The 21315-nt window shown below is 51.7% G+C and overlaps 1 protein-coding gene across 1 annotated transcript; it reads left to right on the top strand.

Moving 5' to 3' along the window:
* Positions 1 to 408: 408 nt before the first annotated feature.
* ARHGAP25 (Rho GTPase activating protein 25) lies at positions 409 to 20782 on the top strand. The gene is made up of 11 exons (XM_059831560.1): positions 409 to 469; positions 6506 to 6699; positions 8942 to 9029; positions 9447 to 9566; positions 12591 to 12798; positions 16005 to 16137; positions 17127 to 17200; positions 17775 to 17896; positions 18658 to 18857; positions 19375 to 19958; positions 20553 to 20782. Exons 1-11 carry the CDS (start codon positions 409 to 411, stop codon positions 20761 to 20763), a joined length of 1995 nt encoding a protein of 664 aa, XP_059687543.1. The 3' UTR covers positions 20764 to 20782.
* Positions 20783 to 21315: the final 533 nt, after the last annotated feature.

The following is a 21315-nucleotide window of genomic DNA, read 5'->3' as shown; positions in this document are numbered from 1 at the left end:
AGGACAGCCACTTCCTCAAATACGACGAGCGGTGCGCAGAGAGCAACCCCGAGCAGTCACGTTGCGGTGCGGGCTGGGGCCCGGCTGCTGCGTCTCCGCATCAGCCGAAGGGGGTAGCAAAAAGGGGAGCGAAAAAGGCGGCATCACCTCGGTGTCGTCGGGGAAGCAAGACGAGAGCTTTGCAAGAAAGCAGGGCAGGAAAGTACTTTTATGGGGTTGTTCACAGCCACTCGCAGAGGAGGGAGGAGGAAGTACGTTGGCAAATCAACCCTTGCCGAGCCTTCGCTCTTCGTGGGGGGGATCGCACCCCAGGCGCAGGATCCCCACGGGACTATCAGAGCTTCGTTTGAGCCCTTCTCCTAAGCAAGCCCTCCCCCTTGAAAAAAAAATAGCACCTCCTGACCCAAAATGTCCCTCAAGCTGCCACGGAACTGGGATTTCAACCTGAAGATGGATGCTGCAAAAATAGGTACCGTGACTCTTTCTTTATGCCCTTCTGTTTCTGCTTCAGCCTTTCAGGTGCAAGTCGGGTCTGCCGGCGGGGCCGGTGGCCAAGCCCAGCTGCGATTTTGGCTACGGCCCAGACCCGAACCCGCTTCTGGCCGCGGCGGGGGGACCTGGCCCCCAGCTCCTGCTTTCGAGACAGCAGATGGTTTGCAAATGGTTTGCAAGATGTGATTTGCAAAGTTGTCGGCGAGGGATGCTGTGGGAGCACGGCCGGGGCTGTGGCGCTGGGGCTGGAGCAGCGGCTGGTGCGGTGGGGTGGGGAAGGGGGGGACCTGGCAGCGTGGGGCTGCTGCCCACCCAAAATCCAGGTTTGGGGGGGGGGATTTAAACCACATGGGTTCATTCTGCTGGGACAAGCCTTGCAGGAGGTGAAGTGCAGGCCAAGAGGCAGCCGGAGCGGTGCAGGCTGGAGGAAGCAATCTCGCTCTTGCTTAGGTTTCTTCGCCCACCCGGACGTCATTGGTTTCCTCTCACCGGTGGCAAAGAGCCCTCTGACGCCCATGCCGGGCTCTGTGCCGTGGGATGGCTTTGCTGTCTGATTTCCCAACTTATCTCCTGCCTCTGCCCAGGCTTTGCACGGCTCTCCTCTGCTGTGGGATCCATCTCCAGCACGAAACCGCTTGAGAACGCCTTTGGGAAGGAGTGAGGGATCCCTACGGTGGGCTCTGTGGCCAAAATATCGCGGCGGAGCCAATGCCTGCCTTTGGGTCAAGCAACCAGGGAGGGGATTTGGGGGCGCGGATGCTGCGGGCGAGGAAGGGGTGCACAAGCCCAGCCTTGTGCACGCACTGAGGCAAAGACCCTCCATGGTCCTGGCACTGGTGCCAAGACACGGTCAAGGCACACGTTGGCACCTCAATTTCTCCCTGCAGCAAAGAGAATCGACCAAGCCGGTCTCTGCGGTGCTGAGCTCTTCCTCCCCACACCTTGCGTCAGCTTGCGAGGTTGTCCTGGCTGGTTTTTCTCGCAAAGGCAATTTGGACTTCTGGCTGAAGCTGCTTTTGTTGGGGTGGCCAAAGCGTTCGCTTCACACAAGGCCCCAAACGAAGCACCGCCGGTCCCCGGCGGCCGCCACCGTGGCTGGGCTCAGCGATGCACAGCGACGTGCAGGATGAGAGCCCGGGTGGTCCAGAAGCTTGCAGGCGGACAGAGGAAGCAATGCCATCACCTGCGCTCATCCGTTTGCAGGACAGCGGTGGAAAAATCCTCACGTGGTTCTCATAGAAGCATTCTGGATTTCTGCATTGCTCATTCTTAGGAGAATTAATATTTTTTTGCACAGAGGCTGCGGGGCAGCGGGTAAATTCAATCGGTAGCTCAGAAAAAAAGGCCAGGGGACACTGAGCCCGCTGGCTGCTGGGAAGCAGAAAGGGTGGAAATGGGACACAGACTTGAACCTGTGTTGTTACCAGGAATTACTTTTCTTCAAGAAAATCGGCTTGTGATGAAATTCTGGGTGCTTTTTGCAGCTTGCAGCTGCTGCGAGCCCGTGAGATGAAGGATGTGTGTGTGTGCAGAGACCTGAGCATTGGGGTGCAGCTCAGTGCATCAGCTCTTCTCATGCTTTGGGGTTTCTGGCTGCGGGGAGCAGCCGCTGCCGTCCTCAGGGGTGCAGCAGGGATGTGACTTGCTTGTGGAAAATAATTGCAAATTAGTCACCACCGCCCTTGCTGGCTCCTCCCGGCTTTGGGACACTTCCCCCTCCTCGTCCCCAGCCGTGGCTGTGGCACAAGCAGCTTCTGTAAGCCCCAGGACAGCGCGCTGGCTCCTGCGTGCTTCCTCACCCCGAGAAAAATGCTATTTATTTCCATGAAGGCGAAAACTGCATTCGCAATTTTCATTGCGAAACCTAACGCGGCACTTTTGCTTTTACTGTCTTTTATGGCAAGTACCCAACACCCCCTCTGCGGGGCAGGAGCAAAGGGGATGGCAGGGAGGGCTCTTACCCAAGACAAGGATTTGGGACAGGAGCCAGTGACGATGCGGACACCACAGTGGCACCCAATGCAATTTCTCCTGCAAGTCACACTTTGGCAGGGCTCCTCTTTTCCGGGAGCAGGCAGCAGGACACGGGTATTCTGCTACGGCTGGTCCCCAGCGCTGGAGGAAGAGTGAGGATGTTTTGGAGGAAATATTTGACTTCAGAGGCGGTTACCGCAGGAAATGCTTTGGGGGCACCGCATTTGCTGTTAGCGGCTCTTTCCTGCCTTATGAGAGTGACAAGGAGGAGCGGGGCCAAGTGCGGCAGGGATGTATTGGTGAAGGAGGAGATGATTGCAAGTGCTGGACCACCCTGGTGAGAGTCAGGGAAAAAGCTTCGCCCCAGTGCTGCATAAAAGGGAAGGACATTGAGGTGCTGGAGCGTGTCCAGAGAAGGGCGACGGAGCTGGTGAGGGGTCTGGAGCACAAGTCTGATGAGGAGCGGCTGAGGGAGCTGGGGGTGTTCAGTCTGGAGAAGAGGGGGCTGAGGGGAGACCTCATCGCTCTCTGCAACTGCCTGAAAGGGGGTTGTGGGGAGGGGGGTGTTGGTCTCTTCTCCCATGTCACTAGCGACAGGACGAGAGGGAATGGCCTCAAGTTGTGCCAGGGGAGGTTTAGGCTGGATATTAGGGAAAACTTCTTCACTGAAAGGGCTGTCAGACACTGGCAGAGGCTGCCCAGGGAGGTGGTGGAGTCACCATCCCTGGAGGGGTTCAAGGACTGTGTGGACGTGGCACTGCGGGACATGGTTTAGTGGCCATGGTGGGGTTGGGGTGGTGGTTGGGCTGGATGATCCCACAGGGCTTTTCCAACCTTAGTGATTCTGTGATTCTGTGAAAATTTTCAGCTGGTTATCGCAGGTGAGCTGGGCAGAGCGTAGAAAACTTTCCACTGGGCAAAAATAGCCTCGCTGCCTGCAAAGCCAAGCTCCCCACAGCAGTTCCCTCCCCACGCCTCCGCACGAGCCCTGCGGTGGGGATGGTGGTTGGCGAGTGCTCGCACCGTGGGTAAGAAGGTTCCTGCAAACTGTTATTTTGGCCTTAAATGAGCCCAAAGTACAGGGAGAGCTGTCTCGTGCAGAGGGAAAATACATCTGCATGTTCACACTAGTGCATTTGTATGTGCACAAACATGGCTAAGCTATCGCTAAGCACAAGCCTCTGGTCGCGCCTTGAGTCCGGCGTTTCGGAAGGGTTGATCCTAAAGGGGACCCAAGTGTAACCCTCTGAATGCACATTCCTTACGCACCTGGGAAAGGCTGCAAAGAGGGAGAAAATAAACCTTATTTCCAGCAAGGACCTGGGTAGCAGTGCCTGCCGGGTCGCTTCCTTTCCATAGTGCAGAGCCCTGATGCAGCCATGATGGGCTCAGAGGGAGATTAATATCGTTGATAAAAGGTAGCAAAACATTGTATTTTTCATAAAAGACACAATTTGTCCTTCCAAGTCTTGTGCTGCTGGAATATTAGTGCTGCTGGGCTGAGCTGAGCTCTTTGGGGAAGGCTGAAAACGGAGCTGATGGATGGAGATGCATCCCTGAGTTCCACCCATTTGGGTGTGAGTACGGACCCTGCGAGCTGCGTTACAACAGCTTCGCTTCAGATTAAGCCCTTGTGGTCATCGGTGCTTGGTACGGAGACAGAATCACAGAATCACTAAGGTTGGAAAAGCCCTGTGGGATCATCCAGCCCAACCACCACCCCAACCCCACCACGGCCACTCAACCATGTCCCGCAGGGCCATGTCCATATGTTCCTTGAACACCTCCAGTGCCGGTGACTCCACCACCTCCCTGGGCAGCCTCTTCCAGTGCTCCACTCTCTCAGTGAAGAAATTTTCCCTAATATCCAGCCTGAACCTCCCCTGGTGCAACTTGAGGCCATTTCTTCTCGTTCTATCGCTAGTGACATGGGAGAAGACCTCACTCTGCAAATGTTAGTGCTAATTAAACAGAGCGAATATCATCATCTCTGTTTCATCGAGGGGGAGATGAGGTCCTACGAGCTGACAGGAGAACACGCAGCAAAATTCGGGAAGGCGTCTGAGTGCTGGCTCGTGGGAGTGCTGCTTTCTGCAGAATGGGGCTCGTTTGGAGCCAGCCCACTTGGGATTTGTTCTTGGGCAATGGGCTGTGGTTTCCGCAGAGCAAAGTGTTCGCGGGAGGCAGGCAGCACCCTGCACCCTGTAGTCTCCATGCTCCCGGCAGCTGCTCCACCCCTGCGGATCATTCCCCAAAAATCCTGACCCCCGAGGAGTCGGTGGCAGCCGCAAGACATGCAGTAACACAATTTTGGGAGAGGAGCAATGTTGCTTGTGAGCAGTTTGCTGAGAATCATATTAATATTTATGAGATTTGAGTAATGCAGATGTTTTGGCAAAGAAGCTACCCGGAGCTTGAGATGCAATTTGGAAACCCCACGTTGGTTTTTGCACCAGGGTAATCCGCGGCACCAGCATTTTTCAGGGGAGCTGGCGGGCAAATCCCTTTCGAAGGTCCTTGCTTATAACCACATCCTCTGCAGGAGGCATCCCACGCCAGCACGCACTGAGATACAAGCAGCACCCTCACCGTCTTTCGAAGGCTGATTTTTTGGATTCACAATCCTTTTTGATTTTTGGAAAGGGATGTGCAATCCTCTGACGGGTTTGCAGCGGAGAGGTGGGCTCAGAGTGCCCTGCCCAAGCCTGGCTCCGAAGGATGAAGGCAAAACGCAGCGCGGTTTCTTGCTCCAGGGGATTTCGGAGGGGGAAGCTGTGCACACTCTTGAGCTGCAGCACCCCTGACCTCTGAAGCGACTGCTGACTGCTCGGCACCGAGTGCAAAATGTTCTGTAGGCTCACGCTCCCTGTGGGTGTCTGTGCAGTGGGAGCACCCACTCAGGCGTGAGATGCCCCCGGTCCCAAACATCACAAGGCAGCAGCGGGTGATTTTTCATTTTCTCCTCTTTTTAAGCTTGTCCTGTGCTCTCAGGTCCACGCCAGGATTCATTGACGCTCATATCTAATGCGGCTTTTGCAGCTCTCTGCCCCGCTGACCAGCACGGGTGAAAAGGGGGCATCTGGGGGCAGAGATATGGGGCCGCCGCAGCTTCCCCCACCCCACGGCATTGCACAACGCCTCCCTCACCGCCCCGGCTCGGCGTGAATGCCCTCTGCCAGCAAACACCGCCGGGCTCAGGGGCCCGAATCCTGCACCGCCCTCGCCCGCAGGACCCAGCCAGGTGCCATCAGTTTTAGCAGGGGAGACATAAGAGCTCAGGAAATCACTGCATGCAGAGACCAGTGAAGCTGAATTCCCCTGGAGTCCTATAATTATTTTTGCCCTGCGACCACAAATGCTAACTCTACCCGGCCGGGTTGGCACGGGGGTCCTGCAGCGGCCAGTCCAGAGGCAAAAATCAAAGTATCCCTCCTGGAAGCGATCCCTGCCAAGGTATTTACTGTCACAGAAGCATTTAGAGATGCCACAGGGCCATGCTGCCGGTCCCTGGCACAGGTCAGTGGCACCCATGGGACTTGTCTATGCGATGCAAACAGGAGACAGGGGACACTGCTCTGCCCAGTCGGTAAATCCACATCGGCACTTTTTCCTCCCTTGGAGACTTTTTCCTCCCTTGTGCGAGAACTGCCCCATTGGGAACACCAGGCAACGCTTTCCCAGAGCAAAGCTGCAACTTCCAAACAGGTTTTTTTCGAGCCAGGCTGGGTCATTCTGCTATCGCTGCTGCAGGCTGTTTGGGGTGGGTATAAAAAAAACACACACTCCCATTAAAAAAAAAAAAAGCTAATGATTTTCTTCTCACTTGCAAGACAATTACTCCCACGCAGGAAAAAGGAAACACATACTGACAGATACTGCAGCCACTTCCTTTAAAAACTCTAGCCAGTTTGCTCAGCACAGGCAGAGGGGCAGAGAGCTGCTCTCGCTGGTGTAGCTTCCATCGGCCCTGGGGACGCGGGACTGCTGGAAGCTCAACCCCGTGCATCCCTGCCAGCCCGTCCCTCTCTTTCCTTGGCAGCCCGCTCCAAGAGCGTGATGAGCGGCGAGCCAGCGGGCGCCCGGCCGGCCTCCCCCAACCCGCTGGAGCGGCCCCTGAAGATCGGCTGGCTGAAAAAGCAGCGCTCCATCGTCAAGAACTGGCAGCAGCGGTACTTTGTGCTTAAGGGCCAGCAGCTTTACTACTACAAGGACGAAGACGATGTCAAACCACAGGTAGGATGAGGCCGCTGGGCTTTGCCAGTCCTCAGTCTTCCCCTTCGTGCAGCTTTGTTGGTAGGGAAGTGGTTTGGGATGGGTCTGGACTAAGGTATTAAAGAGGTTTTCTGCCTCTGGGCAGTAACACAGATGAGATATCCTGATCAGGAGCATCTATGCATTTCAATCCTTAAAGTGCCTGCAAGCTCTGCAGGGGACTTGGTCCCTCCATGCCCAAGCAACAGAGTGCTGGAAAAAAAAGAACAGTTACCAACTAGGAAGTTGCTATCATTCTCCAAGACAACAGAAACAGGCTGGGGAGAAAAAGAGCTCGGTACGCCAGCGTTTCTGTGATGGCAAGTGCAGCAATGGGTGCACAAGATGATGGGAGCGTTGAGAGAGGTTTCAGCCATGTGCTTGGTGGGAAAGGCATCTTACAGGGTGCTTTTAGGAAAAAACAAGCAGGACTTTCAGCATAGCCTGGGTGTGAGGACCTGCCCAAGACAGACCTCCTGGCAGGGCTGTGGGCTGGACAGACGACAGCGAAGGGCAGCTCCTTCCCCTTCCTTAGGACCTTTGGTCGTGGGAGAGGGCAGCTGGAGGGATAAGCAAAGGAAATCTCTCTCCCCAGCCTCCGGCTTTGTATCCCGTCCTGCCCAGCCCCATCCTTCGCAGAAGGCTCAGTGGTGCGGATGCAGTTTGTGTTATTCGGCTGCCGCCCCGGGCCACCCCGAGCGGCCAGGGGAAACCTGCCCTGCTGCCTTTTCCTCTTAGGGGAAAAGCTTGAAATCTGCTGAACGCTCCGGTGCATGTCAGTTCTGATGCTTTCTGAGATCCCCAGGAGAGCACAACATGCACCCAACCCTCTGCACAAAACAGGAGCGTGATCACCCACTTGGGCATGATTTAAACGACTGCACCAGTGCCCGACGTCTGCAGCCCTCCGGCAGCATCATCACATCTTCAGCCCCTCCGGGTTGTAACAAGCCCTCTGTCTCACCAGTATAAACCATTTCTTGGCGTATGCATTGTAGTACACTTGCCAGGAAGAAATCAGGTTGTTTTCCCAATTTATATGGATGACTCTTTAGTTTTTCAACCATCTTCTCCATACCGTAACTTGTCTTTTGGATATCCACCACCTTTTCCTTGTTTTGAGAAATTTCAGGGGAAGGTCCTCCCCATTGCCAGAAAAGCCATTCTCTGTACAAATTGTTACTGGTGGCAAAACTAATCTCAAGATAGAAAACACCCATAAGGGAAAGGCGATCCATAGATCAGCGGGGTGAAAGCACAGGGCTGAGCCCGGCGGGATACAGGTCCTATTCTGCCTTTGCCCCGTTTCAGGGGTGACTGGGTAGGGCAGCCTCCCCGGTTGGAAATGGGATGTAGAAACAGAAAGTGCTGTAAAAAGCTTATTCCTATTCATGGTGCTTTTGGCAGCTCTCGCCGTGCCCTTGATGCACCATCCCGGGTCATTTCAAGCCTCTCTGATCCCATCAACGATTCCAACCGACACAGCTGCAATTCAGCCTTGGTCCTCACTGCTCGCAGGAGCCCGATGGCTTTCAGGAGGCTGAAATCACTGGGAAACTTCATTTCTGTGGCGCAGCCTCATTTCCTGCCCCGGGAGGCCTCCGGTGCTGACTCACACACCCGCTCGGCCCCCACATGCCTCGGCCGCTCCCCACCCGTCCCCCCCAGCGGGGACCGAGCCACCCCTGTTTGCCCCGACAGCTGGGGAAAGGAAGGTCCAAAAGAAAAGGCTGTTTTCCCACTTTGCTTTTTTATTTCCCCTCTTTTTTCCTTCTTTTTCTCTACTCCTGCAAACTTTGGGTTTGGTTGTTGGTTTTAAGTGATGCTGTGTTAAAGGAACGGTTTTCCTGCTCTGCTGCAGCAGAAACAGGGTGTGCCAGTGTTTTGCCAAGTCCCTTCTCCTTTGTACTTTCTTCTTCCGCTCCCAACAGAGGTTAAAAAACACATGGGAAGGGAGGAAAAAAAGCAAAATAACCAGTTTTCTTATTCTGAGAACCACTTCATCAGAAAAACTGGCATTTAAGAAGAGTCCCTTATTGTTTGAAAAGTCATTTTTTGCATATATATATATATATATATATAAAAATATATATATAAAAGAGGCCACCAGGTCCTGCAATCTGTTTGAAAGAAGGACTTGGATCCTCAGTGCTGACACAAGGTCGGGTCAGCCTCGCAGAGATGGGACGCGGGTATTTGCAGCTCCTGCTCTGCTTTGTCCTAGGGCTGCCTGTCTCTCCAGGGAAGCACCATCAAGGAGGTGGCCAGCAACCCAGAGGAAGGAGGGAAATTTATCTTTGAAATCATCCCAGGTGAGGATGCTTCACTCCCCTTCGTCGCACGCTTTCGGGCTGGACCGTTCACCCCAAATCATTTGGGCGAGTCGTTTTGCCAGTCCTTTTGCTCCCACTTCTTTTCGAGGTGCCCACATGCGCGTTGCACATGAAAACGAAACGTCTTGCTTTCAATATTCACACATCAGGGCTGGAGGAGGGCCCTGTGTCGGTGCCCATGTCCCGTGCTGCGAAGCCTCGCCAAGCTGCAACGTTAAGCAGTTTCTGTTCCTTTCTTGCAGACCTTGAGCGAGGGTGAAATGTAAGAGCGCTGGTTCATTTCACACATTAATGGGGAAATTTAGAGCCAAAAGCATTTAGCAAAGAAAACAACAAGAATGTGTCTTTTCTCCTCCAATCCTCTCTATAAATGATGCATAAATATATTTTTTGCAGGGGTCTCTGGAGACCAGAACCGGACGGGGCAGGACACCTGCGTGCTCATGGCTAATTCCCAGTCTGAGATGGAGGAATGGGTTAAAACCATCCGACGAGTGCTGGGGTCGACGTCAGGAGGTAAAGGGGAGCGGGGACAGCTCTTGGAGAGGCAATTTCCTACTATCTCACGTTCTGCAGTACTTTTCTGCGAGGATTTCAAAGCTGGACTCATAAATCCTTGAAACTGGAAACTGGAGCTGACTGTGACTGTACCGTGTAACGCCTTAGAAACCCACCCCTAGACTGGACCCTGCGGGGTTGGGTCTGCTGCAAACATGGGCAGTGTTAAGGAAATGGCAGCCAAGCATGAATGAAGATTTCTGGGCTGGTTTCAATGTCTTTTGCGAACTTCCTCATTGACTTATTGACCCCAGAAAACGTTGTTCTTGAAAACAACTCATATTCAGGGATGAAGCATTGAACAATCTTGCCGTTCACCTGCTAATTTCCTTGCTTTGCTTTTCTTCCAGCTTTTCTTGCTCAGCCCAGCCCTTCTGCTCCCATTTTCTCTGCAGAGTCTGCCTCGGCCCCGCGATCGCCCTCCCCACGCGCAGGCAAGGCTTGCGGCGACGGGATCCTTGCTTCCAGCCCCCTCGGCATGCATTCATGCCATTACAAAATTGCGGTCAGGGAAGTATTAAATGCGAACCCATCGGAAAAGAGCACACCGTAAATTTGCCGCCACAGGGGAAGCCCGCAAAGGAAGCGGCAAAGGTCACTCCATCCGCTTTTCCTATAAGGATGAACCATCCAGACTTTTCCTATGAGGATGAACTCCTATAAACAAGATCCACTGATGAAACAGGGCTGGGAGTCTCTTTAGCTCTCTCCCAAAAGAGCACTAAACTGGATGGTCATCCCGAGCCTCTCTTCCCTCCCTCTGGGCTTTGCCCTGACTATCTATATAATTTTTTTATAGGGTCCATGCCCCTCAGCTGTATAAGAAAAGCATGATGGAGTTCTGGTCTCCCATAGCTCCTGCGTTAATATAAAGCACAGCAGTTCAGAGGGAAGCAGGCGCTGCCAATTTGAGCTCTTTCCCCGTGACCCTGCCGTAGGCATAGATCAGCTTCGCCTAAACGACGACACAGCTGGTTTTTGTCTGCAGCCCTGGTGTTTTCTGCCTCTAAACTGAAACATGCCGTGCCCTGGGACAGGCAGCATTACTCATCTGAAATAAGGGTTGCATGAGCCAGAAATTTTCAGGGCATTGCCCCACCTGGCTTTAATATTTAATAACAACTCCACATCTGCTCCTTGCTTAAACTTAGGAGGCTGCCAGTTTCTTCCAGCTAGATAAAATGACCTTATATGATAGAAAACGTAAATTTATGGTAGTACAGAGAGCCCTGAGGATAGCAGAGAAGTCAGATGCTATGGAGCTGCATTTTATGTCAATCCACAGGTTAACGGACCCTGAAACTTTATGCTTTAGTTTTTTGGCTTCAACGCAAGCTGAGGCAACATGGGCTTTTTAAAGCAACCCACTGCACGGTGAAGGTTTTGGCAAGAGCCCACCTGGAAGCAGCCCCAGGTAACCCAGCTAGGCGCAGAATCACGGAATCACAGAATCACTAAGGTTGGAAAAGCCCTGTGGGATCATCCAGCCCAACCACCACCCCAACCCCACCATGGCCACTAAACCATGTCCCGCAGTGCCACGTCCACACAGTCCTTGAACCCCTCCAGGGATGGTGACTCCACCACCTCCCTGGGCAGCCTCTGCCAGTGCTTCACCACTCTCTCCATAAAGAAATTTTCCCTAATATCCAGCTTAAACCTCCCCTGGCACAACTTGAGGCCATTCCCTCTTGTCCTGTCGCTAGTGACATGGGAGAAGAGACCAACACCCCCCTCCCCACAACCCCCTTTCAGGCAGTTGCAGAGAGCGATGAGGTCTCCCCTCAGCCTCCTCTCATGAGCTTGTTGCACACCAAAAAGCAAAGCAGCTGCAAAGTGTGAAGCAAAAGCATCTCCAAAATCTTGGAGGGGTTTTGCAGGTCTGGCTGCCACCCTACAATGACAGCCGCCTGCCAGGTGGGCTGGCATGGGCATCGCATTGGCCCTGGGGAGGTGTCCCCAAATTAACACATCTGCCAGCTTGCAGTTAAATAAGCAATTCACTATCAGCTACCAAAGCAGAGGGGGGAAAAAAAAAAGCTATTTGCCTTTACTGTGCACAATGACAAGTTTATATTCATTCTTTAAAAGCGTGAGCAAGTCATAAATGAAAAACCTCCATGATCAGGCAGGTGCCGACAAGCCTCATGGTTCCAGATGAGAGGGTTTACTTGCATTTTCCTGGTCTGGAAGATACACACGAGTTATTTCAGCCTTTAGAGCACAAGGTGAACACATCGCAGGCACTGCCGGGGCAAAAATACGGTAGAGGACCATAGGACCCTTTGCCATTAATATCCCAGAGCCAGTTCGAGTTGGGATTTGTCTGCTCTTACCATGCCCCAGGCTCCACGGAGGAAGAGCTGGGATGCAGGCTGCTGCCTTCCCACTTTCGAGCTCTTCTTTTGCTGCGAGCTCAGGAGGAAAAAGCCATTGCTCCGAAGGAAAGGTACCACCCACTGCAAAATACTGCTGCTCTTTGCGCAGGGGAGTTTCTGGAGGGTGAGCGAAGAGGGGAGGGGGAAGAAAAGCAACTAAATCAGTAAGACTTCCATCCCCAAATCTCTGCAAGGCTGCTTTTCTTATTTCTTGGTGGTGTCCTGTGCTTTCTATATCCTTCAGGTTTGTGTAATGAGCTTGCCTTCTCCCCCTGAGCCCTCGCATTAACCTTTTTGCTGTTCCTGTCTCCCTCTGTATCAGCACCTTGCTCCAAGGCAGGCAGGTGGCACAGCAAAAAACAAGGCTCACTGCTTGGGTTTTATCATTTTGAGAACTGTTAATGATTTGGAGGAGGAACAAGGTTTCATTTTGCTATTATTTCTTTGGAAGAAGTTCTGCTTTCCCCCAGTTTGCAGACCTCTTGTAGCTCCCCCGCTATCAGAAAAGCAGGCACTGCTGTTATATTTGCCTGATGCACTTTGGCAGGTAATGTGCCTTTAGCAAAGCTTTCGGGCTCCTCTAACCTCTCTGTCCTTTCCCTAGCGGTCTTCGGCCAGCGCTTGGCAGAGACCATGGCCTATGAGCAGAAATTCGGGCAGCACCAGGTCCCCATCCTGGTGCAGAAGTGTGCCGAGTTCATCCGGGAGCACGGCGTGAGTGAGGAGGGCATCTTCCGCCTCCCCGGCCAGGACAACCTCGTGAAACAGCTCAGGGACGCGTTCGATGCTGGGGAAAGGCCATCATTTGACCGGTAATGCTGGATTCCCCCTTTCCTACTCAGCTAGGTCTCATACACCCCCAAATCCGGGGAAAAGCAGCCTGTTTAACCCCCCCCCCCAGACCCCAGCAGTGCCCTGCAAGAAACTTGGACCCTCCAGAAGGGCTTGACAAGGATTGAGGATTCAGCAGAAACCCCAAATGGAGGCAAAAGCAGAATCAGAGGGTGCGGAGACGAGACTCACGGAAATAAAGGAAAGCATTTAGGAAACCCCTGGCCCCCATGCAGCTCCTATCATTTGCAGGAGCAGCCAAGGAAGGAGGCAAAAGGAAGAGCCTACAGAGCCCATCAGCTGAGGGTAGAGGTTTATTGAAAGGAAAGCAAGCAGAGGATCACAAGCAACCTCAGAGAACACCCTAACGCACACACTAGAAGTTATTTCTTCCCCTGCCAGCCCATAGCCATGGTATTTTCCTCCTGTTGCTTTTCCCTACACCACCATATAGAGGTGAGAGAGAGATTTTGACTGCTACAAGGCTGCGTCCTCCTGACCCCCTTCCTCTGCAGGACTAGGAGGAAATGGCAAACTCCCTAACACTGAGAGAGCTGCCCGTAGGTCTCAGCGGGGCTTTGGAGAAAGACATTTGCTATCTCTGTTGCGCCCTATGCAAAATGAAAGGTAAACCCCTGGTGCATTGCATTATAGAGCCCGCCCTTGACATCTCACAGACTTGCTGCCCCTGCAGATGCCTCTTCATCTCTAAGGAGGTTTCCCACCCGTCCCCATCCCCAAGTCGGAGTTTAACCCCTTGCTTTTAGCCCCGGTTGCGTCAGGCATCGCCCAGCGTCCCCCGCTCACTCGTGCAGGCTGCGCGGGGGCTTTACTCGACCATTTGCACTGGTGAAAACAATGACCCCTGTGCTGGGATAAAGGAAAACTGCGTTCTGACTTTCCACGGCAGCTAAAGTGAGGCTTTTTGGGTTAATTCCTGCCCTGCCCACCATAACGGAGACAAGGAGTGCCCAGGCTGGTGCATGTGTATGAAGGTGTTTGCTACTAGCCATGGCAGTGCCCCATCTATGCAGGGCTGAGGAGGTTTGAGAGCTGCTGGCAAAGTCTGGGGTGCTTGTGGGAGGGGAGCACCCAAAACCAGGAGCTTCCCAGGACGGCAAAATCTGGGGTGCTTGTGGGAGGGGAGCACCTAAAACCAGGAGCATCCCGGGACGGCAAAATCTGGGGTGCTTGTGGGAGGGCAGCACCCAAAACCAGGAGCTTCCCGGGACGGCAAAATCTGGGGTGCTTGTGGGAGGGCAGCACCCAAAACCAGGAGCTTCCCGGGACGGCAAAATCTGGGGTGCTTGTGGGAGGGCAGCACCCAAAACCAGGAGCTTCCCGGGACGGCAAAATCTGGGGTGCTTGTGGGAGGGAAGCACCCAAAACCAGGAGCTTCCCGGGACGGCAAAATCTGGGGTGCTTGTGGGAGGGCAGCACCCAAAACCAGGAGCTTCCCGGGATGGCAAAATCTGGGGTGCTTGTGGGAGGGCAGCACCCAAAACCAGGAGCTTCCCGGGATGGCAAAATCTGGGGTGCTTGTGGGAGGGCAGCACCCAAAACCAGGAGCTTCCCAAGACGGCAAAATCTGGGGTGCTTGTGGGAGGGCAGCACCCAAAACCAGGAGCATCCCGGGACAGCAAAATCTGGGGTGCTTGTGGGAGGGCAGCACCCAAAACCAGGAGCTTCCCGGGATGGCACAATCTGGGGTGCTTGTGGGAGGGGAGCACCCAAAACCAGGAGCATCCCGGGACGGCAAAATCTGGGGTGCTTGTGGGAGGGGAGCACCTAAAACCAGGAGCTTCCCGGGATGGCACAATCTGGGGTGCTTGTGGGAGGGGAGCACCCAAAACCAGGAGCTTCCCGGGACTGCTTGTGCAAAACAGTTTGCCTGAGCGGAGTGCAGGGGCCTCGTTTCTGTATTGGCAGGGCTGTCCCTGACCGCAAAACTTTTCCGATTTTTATGTACCTTTATGCAGCTTTGTTCGGAAAAACCACAGCACTTTTACCTAAATAATCCCTGTGCTGCTCTGGGAGCGTTGCTATCCCCGCTGTTGGTTTTGCAGCTGAGTATTTCTTGCTTTCTGGGTGCCCGAGTCCTGCTGAGAGCTTTCCTGTTGGAACCTGTGTGGGGGTCATAGGAAGGTGAAGCCTTTTTTCTTTCCTTTTTTTTTTTTTTCCCCCAGAAATGTGTTTTGCAGCGGGGCATGGCGAGGGAGTTTGGCCCTTTTCCCAGTCGCCTGCGATGTTAACCCTGTGCTGCAGGGTTTGGTATGAGCATGTGGCGATCTCAGGGTGACTGCAACCCCCATGCACTTCAACCAAAACATTTTCTTAGCGAGGGGGAAGGTCAGTAATGGGGTTTCCAGTGACCTGAATGCTGCAGGATCCTGGCTCGACCTTCAGTGCCACCTTTGCAGCCTGTTTGGGTTTGCACAGGCACACTTGCATGCATAAGCACGGCGGGATTGAGTGGGGAGCGTTAGAAAGCTGCCGTTGCAGCCCAGGCATCCAGGATGCCTAATGGTGTGTATTTATAGGCCCTACAAAAATACAGCTCTGAAAAAATTCCTCTATGTTTGTTAAAAATAATAGTATTTTAAAAACCCCAACCAATCCTAAAAATAAATGACCTGGGGGATTTTTGCTAGAAGTTTATAACAGTTTAGCGACTTCAAGGTAGGTCAAATTAGAGGCTTATGATCTTGACAGTGTCCTTTTGACATAATGTAAACTACATGGTATGCAAAGCTGCAAACATCTGTCCCGGCAGAACATCTTCAGTAATTGCTGTTAATCTTAAAAACCCCAGGCAAGCTTCGCCAGCTCCGCGCAGAGCGCGGGGTGCCTGCCAAACATGTGAGCACCGGACAATAGTCGCATGCAAACACTCATGAGTCAAGCGGAGGCTGGGAGGGCTCAGCCCGGGTACGAAGGCTGGGGACCTGCCAGCCCCACGGTGGGGAAAATCTCCCCCGAGCATTTATTTCCCTGCCAGCTGGGGCCATTCCCCGGCTGGGGGTGCCCTATGGATTCCCCCAGCTTGCTTTGACCTCCCTATTTATAGCTCGCTGTCTCCTGCATCTATACACGGAGTTTAAATATAATCCCACCCTTCTGGAGCAGGGTAGGGTTTGCTCACCAGCTGGGTGCGAGTTTCAAGTGAGTGGCTCTTTGTGCGTTGCAGGGATACGGATGTGCACACCGTGGCCTCTCTGTTCAAACTCTACCTACGGGAGCTCCCCGAGCCAGTTGTGCCCTGGATGCAGTACGAGGATTTCCTGCTGTGTGGTCAGGCGCTGGATGCGGATGAGAAAAAGGTAGAGATGCATTCATTTCTCTCCTTCTGGCCTTAAAATTAGCTGTGTTTCAGTACCAAGGCTTTGTGAGCTGGAGATGCCAGGTGCATATATAGCTGTGCATTATAAGCTGTGTAATTACTGAGCTTTGAAATCTGGGGGAAAAAAAAGGAAAAAAAATAAAAAGAGAAAATCTCCCAAAGCCAGTGCAGTTTCCCAACTTGACAACATGGGTTGTCAAAACCATCTGGAGCAGATCTAAGAGCTTAGATCTGGAGCAGGTCTAAGAGCTGCTCAGCACCTCTTTTCGTTGAGCCCTTGCAGCAAACAGCGAGTGTGAAAACCAAGAGAGGAAGGAAACGACCTCCTGCAGCCTCCACCAGCCCCAGCTGAGAGCGGAGCTGGCGGAGGGCTCTGGGTGAGGCCGAGGAAGGAAGTGGGGATTTGGGAGAGGGAGAAGTGAGAAACAGATGGGAACTGTCTTCTCCTGACTATATATTTTGGCAGAAAAGAAGACCCCCCACTGCAAAAAACCCACTCACGGATGCTGTTCCTATACACAAAAACCCGAGGCAGATACCCTCGGCAGCACGAGCTCTGGGAACTGCAGTGTTCAGCCCTATATTTCAAGGGCACGTGTTTCTTGTAGGTTGTTTCACTGCAGGATCTTTGGGGTTAAAAATGTCCTATACACAAGAAATGCGAGGAGATTAGGCATGACCAGCTCTTTCCGAAGAGCTCATCACACACGTGCTGGGCTGGCGGGGATCCTGCTCTTTCCGTTACTGCCGTGGCAGCAGCGGTGCTGGGCAATGGGCTGCCTCTTCTTGCTGAGCACTGCGCAAAACCCTCTCCATGTCCATGCTTGGTCTGCCAGAGACATTGATTTCCAAGGCGAGCAAATACCAAGAGGTAAGACCATACAGGGATGGATGGAGTGACCAAGAGCTGCTCTTGAGTCCGTATACATCCGTAAATCTTTATAGAGATATTTCTTAACTTGCCTTTAGGGCCACCAGGAACTCCTGAAGCAACTGTCCCTCCTTCCCAGAGACAACTACAACCTCCTCAGCTATATCTGCAGGTCAGTCCTCTGCACAAGGTATAAACAGCTCAGATTTGGTGTTGGTGAGTAGATCATCCCAAAGGCTGAGGCTGGCTCCTCTAGAGAGAGCCCTCTTATGCCGTGTTTCGGTTCCCCTCGAGGCACCAGATCCTGACTTTTGTAAAGGGAGAATTTCAGCCATGGGAATAAACACCTTGACGATGTCTGAGCATAAATGCCTACCCTAAAACTCACTTATGAATCCCTGAGCATTAAAATCAAGTGTAGTTTTTCTAGACAAAGCCTTGTGCAACAAAACTGTTGGGTTTCACCCAGCCTGGGTGACTTTTCTCTGGTTATTAAATATTAGATGGGGGTTTTCCCTTCCTTTTTGACTTTTTTTTGGGTGAGCAGCTCATCAGATGGTGGTTTTTCTACTGATACCAGTAAGACCCAGTTCCAGTTCGCAGTTATAAGGCAACTATATGTTTCTGTCCTTGGGACGTAGAGGAAGAGCTGGATGAATTAATCAGGATTTTATACCAGTGGGTGTGTAAGGCTTATTGCAGTCTTCCTTCTCTGACTTGAAATATTTGCCCTTGGATTCTGGCAGGTTTCTACATGAAATACAGTTGAACTCTAGCGTCAACAAGATGAGTGTGGATAACCTGGCAACAGTCATTGGAGTGAACCTCATCCGACCCAAGATAGAGGATCCTGCAATTATTATGAGAGGTAAAAGGGACTCCTGGAATAATTGGCATAGGAGCACCCGATATGCTGAAATATTCAGTTGCATCCACAATCTTGAAATTAAAAAATTTTCTATGGTAGACCCATGGATATAAGCCAGACATGTGCACAGTAAGTACAGCAGGGTAGAGTACAGCCATGTGTTAGGCTATAAATGTGCTAATGGTGACAAAAACCCCTCAGGAGTTGCACTGTGTGTTCCCTCCATAGATTCCAAACCATCCAGGGATTTGGTGAAGTCGCCTCTCTTTTGCTTAGAGCAGGAAGGTATGAAATTCTTCTTAGAGAAACAAAGGAAACTCAAAGAAATTACTGTTTACCTGAGCCAAACTGTAATCCCGTGGGCAAGGACAGATGCAGCAGAACTAATAGAAGAAATATTTGAAGGCCAAAGACTGCTCTGCTCTACAGACATCAGATGCAAATGGTCATGATATTCATATGCTTGCTCGTATAACTGACACTTGTTGTTTGCTTGTCGAGCCAAAGAAGCACAATTTGTGCCTTGGTGCAGCTGAGCAGACTCCCGTCTTGGTTGGTCCATGGTCTACTACTGCTGTGCTGGAGTGATATAAAAATCTCTCCCTTTATTTGGTTTTATGATCGTGCTCCTTGTCTTCACCTGCTTTACTATGTACGCCTCCCTTTTGGACACCCGAAAGACCAACCAGAAAATCCAAGTGTGAGTGGAAGAAAGCCCATTGCATTGGGTTTGCTGCTGACGGATCTCTAATTTCTTCCAGGCACGCCACAGATCCAGAAAGTGATGACTGTGATGATAAGTGACCATGCAGACCTCTTTCCCCCGTCCAAGGATGTGCCACCCTCCCCACCTGCCCACAAAAACGACAAGAAGGCCCCCATCCCGCGCAGCTCCGTGGGCTGGGACGCTGCAGAGGACCCTGCGGTGCCCCAGGCGGAGAGCTTGATCCAAAGGCAAACGGTAAGGCCAGATCCTCAGAGAAATAATCAAACGCACATTTAACAAATGTGTGATTAATTCTTATGGGATCTAACAGGTTGGTGAGCCACTAAGAGCACTTACTATTAATAGGGTAAAGAGCTGTAACTGTCATCCCTGGAATATCTACATCAGGAAAATGATGTAGACAAATTTTCCACTTTCCGGTGGAAAACCTACTGTTCCGGGAAAAATGAAAACTCCTAAAGTTTTTTAGCCAAAAGGCAGAATAGATGAAACCTTTTCAGTTCATGCTGGTGAAGTGAAAACATTGAGGATTAAAGGCTTTTCTCAGAAAGAAAGAATCTCTGCAAAAAGTTCTTTTTAATGGAAAACACAGTGCAATCCAAAATAATTTTTTATGGAAAACTTGTGGCCATTCCTGTTAGCATGTTAAAATGTGCCTTTTGTAAATATTGCAGTCACAGCAGTGGCTGCAACCTGGCTCTGTTCACAAAGCGGGATGAGGCTGTCCTAATGCCACGGGTCTATTTTACAGAGAGACGACCCGAATTCCAGCAGTGCCCCCGGACCAGCTGCGAGCTCAAGTGCACCCAGAGAAGATAACAGGTCCAAAGATACCCTGGGAATGTGGAAAACGCAGTCAAGGAAAAGAACTCAGACTTTACCGAACAGGAAATCTTTCCTGACGGCTGCTTTGCCAGAGGAGAAAGGCAGCAATGACAAAAATGACATATTTGCCAGTGACTTTTGGAAAAGCTCCCCCAGGAGCAGCACGCGCTCCGTGGTCCCCGACGGACATAAGAGAACGTTGTCTCATGATCTTTTTAAGCTGCTCGACCTTCACCGGGCTTCGACCTACGATAACGTTCCTGCCTCCCAGGCAGAAAGCGGGGACGGCAGCGGCTCCAGCCCCAGCCCTTCGAGCAGCGGCTCTGATAAGGAATTTCTGCCCTGCCCCAGTCCCAGCCATCAGCCGAAGGAAATAGCCAGTCCCACCAGCAGCCCTGCCGAGGTCTCCAAGCCTGACCAGGAGAGCAGGGAGTTCCTGCAAAACATGATCCTGAAGCTGGAAAAAGAAATGGAGGTACAGAAAAACGACTACGAGGAACAAATTAAAAGGTAACACACTGCACAGTGCTGCTTTCTGGAGAGTACGAAGTCTTCAGCTCATGTTATCACAACACTAGTATTGCACAGATTTATTTAGCAGTAATACTCTACAGGATGTAATAGTAATGACTCAGGATATAATAGTAATGACTAATGATAAAATACAGTATTACAGTAGGCTACCTAAAAGCCAATGCTCATGTGCTGGACTCTCATGACATAGTTGCTAATGTTGTATTACTACAATATTAATACTCTATAGTTCTTATTACATCATTGTATGGCACTATAATCTTTCTGCAATAATTACACTGTCATAATTCTTGTTATTACTACAATATTGTACCATTATACTATCCAGAATTCAGTAGTTGTAACCATCACTGTTACTATAGCTTCACACATAGTTATCGTATTATTATATGTCACGTGTATCGATTTATTGCATCGTGTTACGTGGCTGTTGAGGGTCAGAGGATCAGGACAGAACCTCTGGCTTATTTTATTGCTTAATGACACAGAGGGCAGACTCCTTAAGAGCCAAACGATGACTTCCCGGCACTCTTCCGATCCAATCCTTTCACGCTCTGTTTCTCTTTGCAGTCTCGAGAAGGAAAACTATGAAGTCTGGGCCAAAGTGGTGAGGCTGAATCAGGACATTGAGAGGGAGAAGAAGAAGTCTGAGGAGCTGGAGCTGAAGTTGATGAACGTGGAGCGCTCACGGGAGGACATGGAGAAGAAAAACAAGATGCTTGAGGAAGAAATAAAAAACTTAGCTAAATCCACAAGCAAAACTGATGCCAAAACCAACTAGGAGAAGACACCCGGCTGTGCACAGACATAAAATGTAGCTGCATGAATCCACAGGAATTGCCAAGCAGGTTCAGAGCCAGGGACTTGTATCGTCTCGTGTTCTGCTACTGACCGCGGACTGGATCGGAGGAAGGAGCCCAGAAGTTAGAGGCTGGTTTATGCTCTGAAACAGGAAATTTCAAAAATATTCTTTAGCTTTTTTGGTGTGTTTTTTTCAGCTCCTCTTTCAGCTGCTCAAGTTACCTGTAGAACAGGCCAATACTTCTTGCTGCTCAGTCAGAATATCTTGCACTCAGGAGTTCAGGTTAAGGACACATTATGCCTTTATAAAAAAAAAACCAGCAAGCATCCCTCCTGCCAGCCGGCTGGCTCCTTGCTGGAGACACCCACAGTGCTTCTGAGTGGAAGAAAAAGTCCATAAATCCCAGATCCGGGGAGACGGAAAAGCCCCGAGGTCTGGGGTGGCACAGCCCATTACGCAGTGTGCCTGGATGGTGGGCTGCAAATGCTGTCAGCACCACGGTTGAGATGTTCACAATAACACATACAGCTG

Source organism: Gavia stellata, chromosome 31, assembly GCF_030936135.1.
Source record: "Gavia stellata isolate bGavSte3 chromosome 31, bGavSte3.hap2, whole genome shotgun sequence".
NCBI lineage: Eukaryota > Metazoa > Chordata > Aves > Gaviiformes > Gaviidae > Gavia > Gavia stellata.
Note: the sequence above shows the minus strand (reverse complement) of the source record. Positions and strands in the feature narration are given on the sequence as shown.